The sequence below is a fragment of the Cebus imitator genome, unplaced genomic scaffold (assembly GCF_001604975.1).
Source record: "Cebus imitator isolate Cc_AM_T3 unplaced genomic scaffold, Cebus_imitator-1.0 Scaffold2, whole genome shotgun sequence".
Taxonomy (NCBI): domain Eukaryota; kingdom Metazoa; phylum Chordata; class Mammalia; order Primates; family Cebidae; genus Cebus; species Cebus imitator.
Window position 1 is genome coordinate 14,627,862 of NW_016107317.1, and position 15,008 is coordinate 14,642,869.

The following is a 15,008-nucleotide window of genomic DNA, read 5'->3' on the forward strand; positions in this document are numbered from 1 at the left end:
TGTTTTTTTCCTTTTTGTGGAGAATGGGGTCTTGCTATATTGCCCAGGCAGGTCTCGAACTCCTGGGCTCAAGCTATACTCCCGCCTCTGCCTCCCTAGGAGCTGGGATTACAGGCGTGAGCCACAGCACCTGGCTCTAATTTTTAAAAGTGTTTTACAATTCTGCTTTTCACACAGGTCTTAATTACATCAGATTGTATTTGAATATATTAGGCTCCAATGTCATGTTTTTGAAATGTTTGTCCCAGCACACTATTTATTGAAAAGTTCATTCTTTCTCCACTGGATCTGTAATACCACTGTTACTATACCAATTCCAGATATATGTAGGTTCATTTGAAGATTCTGTTTCACTGGTCTATTTATTATCAACAGTACAACACTGTTTACATCAATACAGCTTTATAATTATGCATATCCTGTATCTTGAGTCTTCACATCTTTTTCAAGGCATTTTTGTCATTTAGTCCATTACTCTTTCATATTAGTTTTAAAATCAACTTGTCAATGTCCATGCAAAATAAAAAAATAAACATCTTGGCCAAGTGCAGTGGCTCACACCTATAATCCCAGCACTTTGGGAGGCCAAGGCAGGCAGATTAAAAGGTCAAGAGAGTGAGACCATCCTGGCCAACATGGTAAAACCCTGCCTCTAAAAAAATAAAAATAAAAATAAATAAAACAAACAACTTGGATTTTTGACTAGAGCCATACTGAATTCTCACCTTAATTTGAGAACTAACATTTATATGATACTGAGTCTTCCTAGCTAAGGATGTAGTGTTTCTCCTTTTACTCTGATTCACTTTTATTTCCTTTAGAAATGACTTGTAATTTCCTTGTATAGGCCTCATACACTTTTGGTGGGTTTATTCCTATTATTCAGCACAGTTTTTATGCTATAGTATTTTAAAAACAAATTTTCTAATTTATGCTGATAGTTGATTTTATTACACTGAACCTTGCTAATTTCCTAATAGTTCTTACAGTCTATAGACTTTCCTAGATTTTCTGCATAATTACATCATCTTTAAATAACTGTGTTTTTCATTCTAATTCTTACAACTTATTTTTCACTTTACTGTAGAAGCTGTTAACATGTTGAGTGAAAGCAGTGACTAGGTGTCATTGTTTTGTTCTGATTTTAAAGCAAATGTTTCTAACTTCACCATTCAGTACAGCAAATGCCCAAATACTTGGGCAAGGAAATTGTCTTTCCATTCCCTGCTATTTTTATAACTACTTAGTGATGAATTTTATCAAAGCATTTTTTTCAGCATCTATTCATTGCTTCTTTTGGGAGAAACAGTCTGCCATGGGTTCTGAATGTCCCTGCATATAACAGCTATATATGCCAATTTCTAAGACCTAACTATCCACTGACAGTGAACAGTTTCTGTAGCTGGTTACAGAGAAGATTAAATAGGTTAAGGCGATCACAGTGTGACTACTACGGCAGGTCACTCCCAGGGAAAGGAGGACTAACTCACATTCTGCTTTCTATAAAAGGTACCAAGCTCTTGACCCTGGGTGCCTCAGCCACAGTGCATCCCACTGTGAGCACAGCTTCCATCTCTATCTACCACATGGCCCGGTGAGATTTGGGAACAGGGAACCTGTACTACAATGCTGATCCTCCTGCTGATTGCTGTTCTGTGAATAAAAATCTGTCAGCTGGGTGTGGTGGCTCATGCCTGCAATCTCAGGGAGATTTGGGAGGCCAAGGCAGGTGGATCACCTGAGGTCACGAGTTTGAGACCAGCCTGACCAAAATGGTGAAACCACTGCCTCTACTAAAAAATACAAAAAAATTAGCCTGGCATGGTGGCAGGTGCCTGTAATCCCAGCTACTCAGGAGGCTGAGGCAGGAGAATCCCTTGAACCTGGGAGGCAGATGTTGCAGTGAGCCAAGGTCACACCACTGCACTCCAGCCTGGGCAGTAAGAGCAAAACTCTGCCTCAAAAAAAAAGAAAAAAAATTGGTCCTGCTCTGATCCACTGAATCTTGTCTACTTTTGGCATCTATGGAATTGTGACAGTTGATGCTTTGTCACTCTCCATGAGACTGGGGTTTTTTTCTCTGACGGTTCATAAGAAATCTTAACAAGGCTCCTTTTACAACTTCCAATACCACCACTGTGATATCATTTAAAAAACAAACAAAAACTATCAATAGATTTAAATGTGTCAATTGTTTCCCCTCCACGACTACTCAATTAGATGCCCTCTATAAGTAATCAAAGCCAACAATGATTGAGCCCCTTGCAAACTGTGTTTCCTAAAAGAACATTATTAAACAAACTGAGAGAATGCTTTATAATAGGAGACTTTGTAAGAACCCAAATATTTCCAGGATACTTCTGAAAAAATGCCTTACTTCTAATTAAGCAAACCTATCAAATGAAATTCTAATTAAGCAAATCTCAAAATCCATACCACACATTAATAATTAACTTGCAAGACTATATCAATAGGGTTTTTTTTTTGTTTGGTTTGGTTTGGTTTGAGACAGAGTCTCGCTCCATTGCCAAGGCTGGAGTACACTTGTGCTATCTTGGCTCACTGCAACCTCCAACTCCTGGGTTCAAGCAATTCTCTTGCCTCAGCCTCCCGAGTGGTTGGGATTACAGGTGTTTGCCCAGCTAAGTTTTTTGTATTTTTAGTAGAGGCATGGTTTCAAAATGTTGACCTGGCTGGTCTCAAAACTCCTGACCTCAAATGATTTGCCCACCTCGGCCTCACAAAGTGAGATTACAGGCATGAGCCACCACACCCAGCCCAAATATTTCAAATATATTTTTGACGAGTTACAAAATGCCAAGAGCTATGGAGCACCAGTTATCAGTGCTATTATGCTGCATTTCAAAATTTGAAATCCCAGAAAAATTTCATCTATGTGTAAGTCTAGATTTCAACGGCAGATATGTTGGTGAGTCAAATATCAAAGTACTTATGCTATTATTTTTATCCTTTTACCTGTATTCAGGTTGCCTGCTTGCAGAATGATCATCTCTTGTCCATCTATAACCAGATTCATCCTGAAACATAAAAAAGCTACTTAGCTATTTGTTTACATTATTTCGGACAAGTGGGATATATCTTACAATACTACAAAAACGACTCTAAGTTTCCCTAGACTTCAACGCCATAAAAAGAAATAAAGATTAAGCAAGTCATCTATTTCAACAACTGAAACATTTGACCGGTTGAGAACCTGTGGTACCATCTATCTCTATTAAAAGGCTTAAATTATTTATTTGGTACTCAAACAACCTAATTGCCAAAGATACATATATCAGTATCACAACAGCTAAGGGCTATTTGAGGACAAAGTCTAAAAATTTAATAAAGCACACGTTTCTCAACCTCGTATTTTCCCTTCTGTCTAGTTCCCTTACGAATTTTCAGATTCAAGCCCAATGAAAAGCTTGCTACTTTCCCATTTTTCCTATTCAAGTTTTATTTTCTCACCTTATCTCCAATTAAAAACCAAACTGGAAACAATATAAGAAACTGTCAAGTACAGATAATCTATATTAGAATAAGATTTAAATTTATTTAAACTTAAATAAATTTAAAATTAATCAAATAAAGCACATTTTATTCTCTCAGACAGACATATTGCAAAGGTGCATAAGAAAGAACCATGTAGCAATCCACACCCAATTACTTAAAAATTATACATAGAATCGGCTGGGCGTGGTGCCACACACCTATAATCCCAGTGCTTTGGGATGTTGAGGCAGGTGTATCACTTGTGGTCAGGAGTTCGAGACCAGCCTGGCCACCATGGTTAAACCCTCGTCTCTACAAAAATACAAAAATTAGCCGGGCACAGTGATGTGCACCTATAGTCCCAGCTACTCGGGAGGCTGAGGCAGGAAAATTTCTTCAACCCAAGAGGCAGAGGTTGCCCAGCCAAGATCATGCCACTGCACTCCAGTCTGGGTAACAGAATGAGACTCTGTCTCAAAAAATGAATAAAAGTATACATAGAAAAATACAATATGCGAATTATGTATCAGGAAAACTGATTAAAATAAGTATCCTCTTCCTCCTCTTTAGCATCACATACCCTATTTTTATATAAATAAAATAATCATCATTTTCTGTCTTAACATTAAATATAAACAAAATTTAAAACTTAGCATAACAAAATATTAAATCAAGTAATTTGTTTGCATTACATAAATGAACTCTACATAAGAATTAGTATCATAAGAGTCTTAAGGATCACAAGCATGCTTGTTGTTTGAAAGGAATTTAAAGAAAAAATGTTATATACACAAAAATATAAAGACGGACACAATTGGTAACAATATTAGAAAAAAACTGTCACTAAAGTTCTACTGTGCTACAAGTTTTTAGGAAAAAAAATCATTTTCATGAGGTTTCAAACACAAACTAGGGTTTTCACAAAAATGGTAACAAATGAGAGGGTACACTAAAATCTCAAACTTCACTACTATACAACTCAGCCATGTAACCAAAAGCTACTTGAACCCCAAAAGCTACTGAAATAAACAAAAATTTTAATAATAAATATGAGGACAACAAAAAAGCAGCATGACATTTAAAAACTGAATAAAGTAAAAATCAATGCTGTGAAGAGTAAGAAAGCTACAAAACCCCAAACTTTAGAAATGAACACGAGAAAACATTAGTCTCATTACCACTTTGGAATTGTTAGGGGTCACTATGATGCAGTAGTAAAAGAAACCAAACTCCCATACATACCTATCCTGAATAAATCACCTTAACTCCATTTCTTCAAGCATAAAGTATGGAAACTAATTCCAATAGCCAACATGAGGTCAAAATTTTTATACACAGGGTTTAAATACGTACTGTTAATTGCCATGTTATACAGTAGAAAAGGGGGAAAAAGAGAAAAGGTAGGAAAACAACCTAGCTGAGGAAAGTTGAAAACATGCAAGGTAGGACAGAGAAATCCGTCAAAGAACAGTATTAAGTTCAATTACAAATCACTGCAACATTAAATACATACTTCTAGACTATTAAGAATGCTGAAGAGAAACAAGTTTTAATAGTAATAATGGTAGCTAACTTTTTTTTTTTTAAGACGGAGTCTCGCTCTGTCACCCGGTCTAGAGTGCAGTGGCGAGATCCCAGCTCACTACAACCTCCATCTCCCAGGTTAAAGCAATTCTCCTGCCTCAGCCTCCCAAGCAGCTGGGATTAGAGGCACCCACCACCACACGCAACTGATTTTTGTATTTTTAGTAGAGACAGGGTTTTACTATGTTGGCCAGCCTGGTCTCGAACTCCTGACTTCAGGTGATCCACCTACCTCGGCCTCCCAAAGCGCTGGGATTACAGGTGTGAGCCACTGTGCCCAGCCAGCTAATATTTTTAAATTGCTTCCTATGGCAAAGTTTTGAGTGTTTTCTAATTTTAGTTAATACATAGACTTTCGGCTGGGAGTGGTGGCTCATGCCTGTATCCCAGAACTTTGGGAGGCTGAGGCAGGCAGATCACTGGAGGTCAGGAGTTCGAGACCAGTCTGGTCAACATGGTGAAACCCCATCTCTACTGAAAATACAAAAATTAGCCAGGCATGGTGGCATGCACTTGTAATCCCAGATACTTGGGAGGGTGATGCAGGAGAATCGCTTGAACCCGAGAGGCAGAGTTTGCAGTAAGCCAAGATTGCACCACTGTACTCCAGCCTGGGTGACAGAGCACGACTNAAAAAAAAAAAAAAGTGGGTCATCTAGTAAGAAATGGTAACCACCTGTTCATCACTTAGTAAGTACCAAGACAACAGATTACCTTTACATGGTTCTACAAATCCCTGCCAATTTAGGGGATTAAAGAAAAGCAGGCTGGTTGGAATTAATTTCATTTAGATAGTGCCGCCCAGAGTGCTTACCTACTTTGTCCAGCACCTCAAGATTCTTGACTACTAGTTGCCATCTGACAGCTCCAGCTGGCAATTCACATGAGAGCATCAAGCAGAAAGTGTTTATTCAACTGCTTTCATGGCCGTCACATAAATTTTTTAAATTACATTAATTTTAAACTTATAAGAAATAACAATTAGTACATGGGGGAAATTTACATACTCCTCTGTGAGGTGGACCACTTCTTCGATCATGAGAAAAACTGCGGCCCTCGTCATAGTCTCGGTAATCAACATGACTGTAATATCTATTGTAGTTTCCTTCACCAGGTCTGTCTAGCAGTGGTGGTTTCTTTGGCACAATATTAACTAGTCTATTGTAGCCATCCTAAAACAGACAAAAAGAAATATATAAAAATCACTAATTTCTCTATTTGGCTTTGGAAAGGTTATAAAAAAAGCACAGGAGTTCTTACCCTTAAATAAGCTAAATGTAGAAACAAAAGCATTAATGAAATAACATAAACATAACTAATACTAAGGTCTTCACATGGATTAAAGGAAATCAAGTTGTTCAATGAAGAAAGCCAGGTGTTCAAAATAACATGCAGCAATGCGAAAACCAATCATAAGTAAAAGAAAAAATACAATATTATCATTTTAATAAAAAATAAACAAGACAGTTAGAATGTTACAGTAGTGCTATCCCTAATTGCCTAAGAATTTTAGAAATAAAATCATGTAAGATAGCATACATATTTGGTCTACTGTGTTTGAACTACACTATTTAGAAAAAATATAAGCTATTTACACACGAGCCACAGCTAACAGGGAGATGACACTGAGGCAGAATGATCAAAAGGAAACATTTTGCTGTTTTTCCAGCAGTAACAGAGAGAGGAGAGCCTTTGACTTTACAGATCTAGAAGCAAAATAAAAGCTAACATAAAATTTGAACTGATTTTCAACGTACTGCAATACATTGTTCATGTTTTAAGAAATGAGTAGGTTTTTCTGTGAGACTTGGAGAACTGGATACAGAGAACATGTCTTAGGTTAGTTAGTAGCTGCTATGAAGTAACAACAGAAAGTAGAAGACCGCTACAGACCATACATCTGTAAGCCTGGTCTTGGGCATTCATGGTACGTATCAAATGAGATATATGCTTAAAAAAAAAAAAAAAACTGTAAAGCCTGATTTAACACAAGATCAATATGAGTTAACTAATCTGGAAAAAATAAAAAACTTACAAAATATAAAGTTCAACATTCAGAACTGTTTATCTATCAACCCAAGCCTGTAAAATGAAATTAATTCTAACACCTAACTCATGGCGTTTTGAGGACTAAATGAGAAATGGAATACAAAGTGTTGAGTACTGTGTTCAGGCATACACTAAGTGCTCAAAAAATGTTTGCTATATTGATTACTACTGTGCAAGTCTATGAAAAAAATATGTACCTCAAACTGTTTCCTTAAATTACTTCTTAGCCCTAATGACCATAACTATTCAATTGTTATTAAATGACTATATACTCTTCAAATCTCTCAATAGGTAGGCAATTTGTCAGTGGGTCAGAAAAAAGTAAAATCAGTGGTTTATATTTATTTCAGAGCTTAAAAGATCTAACTAATTCTTCCCATGGGGATCTAAGGTGGTTTCCTGCTTTAGTATGTTAGACATTCATTATAAGATATATTCTACCTTTACAGAAAATATAATACACAAGTGAATATACTGACTCATTCTTCTACACACCTTTCAGAGATTTCAATTAAATTTAATACTGAGCTGCTTAAAAAAAAACTGGCATTAAACCAAAATTAGTAAAATTATAATTTACAGCATTTCTAATTCAAAATTTGTCACTCACAGAATCAGAATAACAGACTTCTCCAAATTCCAATAAACCATAAAAATCCATTACACAGGCAGGGCTTGGTGGCTCACACCTGTAATCCCAGCTCTTTGGGACAGGCTGATCAACATGGAGAAACCCCGTCTCTACTAAAAATACAAAAGTAGCCGGGCATGGTGGTGCTTGCCTGTAATCCCAGCTATGCCAGAGGCTGAAGCAGGAGAATCACTTGAGCCCAGGAAGCAGAGGTTTCGGTGAGCCAAGACCATGCCATTGTACTCCAGCCTGGGCAACAAGAGCGAAACTCCGTTTGAAAAAATAAAATAAAATAAAATCCATTACACAATATCCTTTTTGTTTCTATATGTTTATTTGGAGGGATGGTGGGGTAAGTATGCATGCCTAAATACTTCTGTGAATAGAGAGTTTATTATTTTATAAAACATTTTGTTCCTTTGTTCAACTGCCCCAGTTATTAGAAAGTTACTTGGGGATTATAAAATGTATTTGGTAAAACTTTGGGAGACTTAACATTCAAATCACATTTAGTTACTTATTTTAAAAATTGCTTTACCAACTGAAGTAAATGAAAACAATCATTCTAAAAGTTGTTTAAGTTCAGGCCAGTAATCCTAACACTTTGGGAGGCCAAGGCAGATGGATCACTTGAGGTCAGGAGGCTGAGATCAGCCTTGCCAACACAGTGAAGCCCTATTTCTACTTAAAAAAAAAAAAAATAGCTGTGTGCTGGCACATGCCTACAGCCTGTAGTCCCAGCTACCAGGAGGCTGAGGCAGGAGAGTTGCTTGAGCCCAAAGGCAGAGGTTGCAGTGAGTTGAGATCGAGTCACTGCATTCTAGCTGGGGTGATAAAGTGAGACTCCATCTCAAAAAACTAAAAAAATATATAAAAGTTGTCTAATCAGCAAAAGAAAAAAAAAAACAGTGACAGCTCTCACACCTGGCTATAAGGATCAAATTGTTGTTTTGAAAAAGTGTTCAAATATTACATTATACTATCTCTGCTACGTAGACACCTAATTTTAAAGAAAATTCCCTAGCTGTATGAAAAGATCTAAGGAAACAAAGAGGACTGCCAGAGCCTGTAACAAAGCGGGACTGTATTTTTAAAGAGTTCCTGTCTTATCCACGTATACCATTCAAGGATTTTTGTTCTTAATAAAATCCATGATGAGTGGCAAAGAATTCAAAATTTTCCTTTCAAAAAGTGGTTTTTTTTTTGTTTTTGTTTTTGTTTTTGAGATAGAGTCTCACTCTAGCCCAGGCTGGAGTGCAGTGGTGCAATCCCGACTCACTGCAACCTACAGCTCCTAGGTTCAAGTGATTCTCCTGCCTCAGCCTCTGGAGTAGCTGGGATTACAGGTGCATGCCACCATACATGGCTAATTTTTGTATTTTTAGTAGAGACGGGGTTTCATCATATTGGTCAGGCTCATCTCGAACTCCTGACCTCAAGTGATCCACCCACCTAGGCCTCCCGAAGTGCTGGGATTACAGGAGTGAGCCACCACGCTCAGCCATTTCAGAAAGATTACATTGTTGAAGTTCAAACAGTATTTTTATTACCTGCATTGCCAAACATGAATAGAAATAATGATACTGTTTGAAATTCCTATGCAAACCTTACATTAAGCTGTAAACACGCAATTTTCCTTTTTATATGCTAACATAGGTACACAGGCTTAAAGTACTACTGATGTTTGAAACCTCCATTTTAGAGAGACATTGGCAAAAACAATTTAAGAATGGACAAACACCATGAACAGGCATTTCTCCAAAGAAGACATAAAAATGGCCAGCTCCCCAGTTGTAGGCAGCTGCCTAGGTTGCCTTGTACCTAGGCAACTATTACACTGCTGGGAGAACAGTAGCTGATAGCTGATTGGCATTCTGGCCCTGGTTCATCCCAACTCTGTTGACTACAGCAGGATGCTACCATAGTTGAAAAGAACAGCTGCTCACACCTGTAGTTCTGGCTACTTGGGAGGCTAAGGTGGGAGGATCCCTTGAGCCTAAGAGTTCAAGGCTGCAGTGAACTGTGACTGGCAACTGCACTCCAGCCTAGGAAAACAGAGACCCCCATCTCCAGGTAATAATAATTTTTTTAAAAAAAAGGTCAACAGGTATATGAAAAGGTACTTGAATCAGTAACCATAGGGAAAATGCAAATTAAAACCACTATGAGATACCCCCTCACACCCTTAAGGATGGCTATAGTCAGAAAGACAAGAGATAGCAAATGTTGGTGAGGGTGTGAAGGAAAGAGAACCCAAGTACACTGTTGGTGGGAATATAGTTTAGTACAGCCATTAAAGAAAATGGTATGGAAATTCCTACCATTTTACTTTCCTACCAAGAAAGTAAAAATAGAACTACCACATGACCCAGTGATTCCTCTTCTGGGTATACCGTATACCTAAGGAGATGAAATCAACCACCTGTTCAAGAAATTCACATTTCCATGTTCATCGCAGCATTATTCACAGTTGCGAACTTTAAAAACAACTTAAATGCCCATGGACAAACAAATGGACCAAGAAAATCTGGCATATAAATATATCCGTGGATTATTCATCCTTATAAAGAAAGGGAGATATTGCCATTTACGACACATGGATGTACCTAAAGGACATTATGCTAAGTGAAATAAGCTAGATACACACAAAAAATTATTGCATGATCTCATTCATATGTGGAATTAAAAAAAAAAGAGTTCCAATACACAGAGATAAAGGATAAAACTGGTTACCATGGGTAGGGGAAGAAATGGGGAGATTAAGTCAAGGAATACAAAATAGTTAAGTAGGATGAACAAGTCTAGAGATCTAATGTACAATATGAGGACCAAAATTAGTAAAATTGTATTGCACTGGAAATTTTTGGGAAATATACAAATGTTACGTGATCTTTATCACACAATAAGGTAACTATGTGGGATGATGAATATGTTTCTCTCCTTCACTACAGTAACCACTATAATATGAATATGCATCCACGTGTATCTGCATTTATATGTATTCTATAACATCATGCTGTAAATCTCAAATATACACAATAAAATTTATGTCAAAAATAAGCAAATCAAAATAAAAAATGGAAGGAGAAAAACACCTTGGAAAACAATAGCACCATAACATACAAACCAGAAATAAAAATTATGATTTATAAAGAATGTCTTAGAAGGTTAACAGGGTCATTTTCAATTAATCAAAAAATAAATTCAATGGAGTTGAAACATTTCTATTATTTCAAATACAGATATTTCAAATCTTTTTTTTTTTTTTTGAGATGGAGTTTCACTCTTGTTACCCAGGCTGGAGTGCAATGGCGCGATCTTGGCTCACCGCAACCTCCGCTTCCTGGGTTCAGGCAATTGTCCTGCCTCACCCTCCTGAGTAGCTGGGATTACAGGCACGCACCACCATGCCCAGCTAATGTTTTGTATTTTTAGTAGAGACAGGGTTTCACCATGTTGACCAGATGGTCTCGATCTCTTGACCTCGTGATCCACCCGCCTCAGCCTCCCAAAGTGCTGGGATTAGAGGCTTGAGCCACCGCGCCCGGCCGATATTTCAAATCTTGAATTTGGATATAAAACCTCAATTTACTTAAATGAAAGTTACCAGGAGAAAGAAAATAAAATCTATTTAAAAAATAAAAATAAAAACCTCAATTTACTCAATCAATATCAATTTTTACTGCTTCTGTTTATTATTTAAAATATCTACATACTAATGTAGATACTGATTTATGTATCTACATGTTAATGATTATCCTTATTAAAAAGATCAGAATTTTTTGTGGATGTTAATAGAATTTCCAAAAAATATACATAGAGTTTACTGGATTTGCTACTCCAAAGTTAGTATTAATGGTATGATCGGTCAGACTAAAATTAAAAACTATATGTAGCTCATTTAAAAGAAAAGGTCTGTCTATTAATAATTTATCTAATTTGGCAGGATATTAAAAAAAATTTGCACATAAATTTAAATACTTTTTTGGAAAGTTATACTTCAATGAAATCTCACCTTTCAAATCTGTCATTATATTAGGGGTGACGTCTCACCCCAAAGGTTACTACTGCAAGAGAACCTCTAAGTGTGTGTAATAAGAATTCTTCAGTTTGCATGTGCAGATGAGAATCTGGTAAGAATAAAATATCTAGTTTTCCAATTTAGAAATCTGAAATGATTTTGTTAGAAAAAATAATCAGCTTTTTTTTTTTTTTTTTTTAAGACGAAGTCCCACTGTATTGCCCAGGTTGGAGTACAGTGGCACAATCTCGGCTCACTGCAACCTCCGCCTCCTGGGTTCAAGCAATTCTCTGCCTCAGTCTCCTGAGTAGCTGGGATTACAGGCACCCGCTACCAAGCCCAGCTAATTTTTGTATTTTTAGTAGAGACAGGGTTTCACCATGTTGGCCAGGCTGGTCTTGAACTCCTGACCTTGTGATCCACCTGCCTAGGCCTCCCAAAGTGCTGGGATTACAGGCATGAGCCACCACACCTGGCCTCAGCTATTTCTTCATTTGCTATACATTCCAATATAACTATCTGTTATGGGAAATGCTTTCATTTTAGTAAGTAAAAGCACCAAGTTGATGGTTTTTACTTGATTTGATATGAAAATCTATATCAAACTGTTCACACTGGTTGGACACAGTAGCTCACGCCTGTAATCACAGCACGTTTTGGGGCTGAGGCATGCAGATCAGCTTGAGGCCAGGAATTTGAGACCAGCCTGGCTAACACGGTAAAACCCCGTCTCTACTAAAAATATACAAAATTAGACAGGTGTGGTGAAACACAGCTGTAATCCCAGCTACTTGGGAGGCTGACGTACAAGAACTACCTGAACCTGGGAGGCAGAGGTTGCAGTGAGCTGAGATTGTACCACTGTACTCCAGCCTGGGCAACAGAGCAAGACACTGCCTCAGAAAATAAATAAATAAATAAATTCCACACTGATATTAAATCTCATAATCAACAAGGTAAAAATTATGTGGATTACCATGTTTCTTTAAAAATATTTCTTTTGAGGCCGGGCACGGTGGCTCAAGCCTGTAATCCCAGCACTTTGGGAGGCCGAGGCGGGTGGATCACGAGGTCAAGAGATCGAGACCATCCTGGTCAACATGGTGAAACTCCGTCTCTACTAAAAATACAAAAAATCAGCTGGGCATGGTGGCACGTGCCTGTAATCCCAGCTACTCAGGAGGCTGAGGCAGGAGAATTGCCTGAACCCAGGAGGTGGAGATTGCGGTGAGCCAAGATCGCGCCATTGCACTCCAGACTGGGTAACAAGAGCGACATTCCATCTCAAAAAAAAAAAAAAATTTATTTTCCAATATATTATTAAAATTTACTCATTTTAACAGAAAATCATTTAATTTAAAATGAAAATACTAATATAAATGTATTAAGCCCATCCCCCCAAACATTTTTATCTTCTAGTGACACATACTGAAATACTTACTGACATTTGAAGCGTAGTATCACGATTTACTTCAAAATAATCTAGCTGATAATTGATTTCTCCTTTGGGAGTTTATTACATTAATGTCTATTATTATATGCTTGATTTTCCCCCTTATAAAACATCACCAACAAGTAAAACACACTAATCTACCAAAGAAGTAAGTAAATACAATGGTATATGTAAATAATCAACACCATTACATCACAATCAACTTACAATACAAATGTAAGCATACAGAAACCTCACTGGTCTTATTTACTGCTCTATTCCCAGCACCTGGAACACTATCAGGCACACAGTAAACACCATATCCATAATATATATTATACCCTGCTATCTCAATTTTATTTTACTTCTGGCATCACATTTTTATATACAGAAAAGTACCATACAAACCATATCTAACTAAAATATTCTATTACACAGGCTGGTGGGCTTTTGCTTTCATAAGCTTGTGATTTCCTAACTTTGATCTCTATAGTCTGTGACACGAATTTCCATTGTAGCACTTGTTGATTTATTTCATTCACTGATTCTGCAATGAAATATTGGTGCTTCTAAGTCTTTCCAATGTCTTTCGGTGACAATGGGTCAAAAAGATGAAAACTGGTACTGACGCGGAGAGCTAAGACATGTTATTAGAGAATGTAGCCAAAAACTGATCACATTTCTTTCAAAAATGGTGACAAGAAGAAAGTAAAACACCTCCTAAGGCAACTCTACCCAAGGGAAACTTACGAAATCAAACTCATCAAATAAACACTTTTTTTTACATTTCATGTATGTAATTTTCCCGTTAAAAAAACTACTAAAAAATTACACTTTAGCCAATAATAGGTATGCTTGAGTAGTTAATGGGAAGGATACTGCTGTCCACAATTTACTTTAAAATGTATTCAAAAACTAAATGGATTAATAGGATGAATAAATACATGATAAATCAAGTTTAGTAAAATGTTAATAGTTGAATCTAAATGGTAAATGTATATCAATGGTCACTACTATATGAATGGTCATTATGAAATTCTTTTGACTGCTGTATGTTCGAAAACTTTCATAATAAAATACTGGGAGTTGTACTTACATGGGAAAATTTACATGAACACTGATGACTGTATAAAACAATAATAAAATGTGGGGCATAAAAGTTGATATTGCCCAGAATATAAACTGCTTGTGCTCTGATCCTAATTTCCAAACTTTACAACTTTTAAAAATTCTGAAACTGGAATTTCTCTCCCATTTTCAAATGAGCCAATGGAATCAACATTTGATGTTGCAGCTTCATTAAAATGTTCCATATTACCTGTCTGTTCCCCAACAGGCTAAGAAGTTTCACCCCGTAACTGGAAGTTTACATGTATTTAAATGCCATTCTGGGAGGGCATGGTTCCTCATGCCTGTAATCCCAGCAATTTGGGAGGCCAAGGTGAGAGGATCACTTAAGCCCAGGAGTCTGAGGCTGCAGTGAGCTAGGACCGCTCCACTGCACTTCGGCTGGGTGACAGAGCAAGACCCTGTGTGTATGTATGTATGAATGAATGAATGAATGAATGCCATTTTGCCACAAAATTTGAGAAAGATTAAGAAATCAGATAACTAAGCTCACAGAAATTGTAGGTTTAAACACAGAAAGCATGCTTTAAAAACAAGAGCTTTGGCCGGGCGTGGTGGCTCACGCCTGTAATCTTAGCACTTTGGGAGGCTGAAGTGGGTGGATCACCTGAGGTCAGGAGTTCAAAACCAGCCTGGCCATCATGGTGAAGCCCCATCTTAATTTAAAA

General features: G+C 37.2%; 1 protein-coding gene across 19 annotated transcripts in view; it reads right to left on the reverse strand.

Moving 5' to 3' along the window:
• The window catches only part of PPHLN1 (periphilin 1), a 135,963-nt gene that overhangs the window by 104,869 nt on the left and 16,086 nt on the right, over positions 1–15,008 (reverse strand). For 10 of the 19 annotated variants that reach the window (XR_005200436.1, XM_037738925.1, XM_017529943.2 and 7 more), the window contains exons 3-4: positions 6,087–6,251; positions 2,977–3,038 (exon numbers count right to left, since the gene is read on the reverse strand). The exons of 1 other annotated variant lie outside the window; for it this stretch is intronic. Coding sequence is in view for 17 of the 18 variants with exons in the window: in XM_037738925.1 (XP_037594853.1) it covers positions 2,977–3,038; positions 6,087–6,251 (227 nt within the window). In the remaining variant the exon portion in view is untranslated. The remainder of the gene's footprint in view (positions 1–2,976; positions 3,039–6,086; positions 6,252–15,008) is intronic. 8 more of the 19 variants (XM_017530003.2, XM_017530028.2, XM_017529978.2 and 5 more) reach the window with 1 other exon arrangement.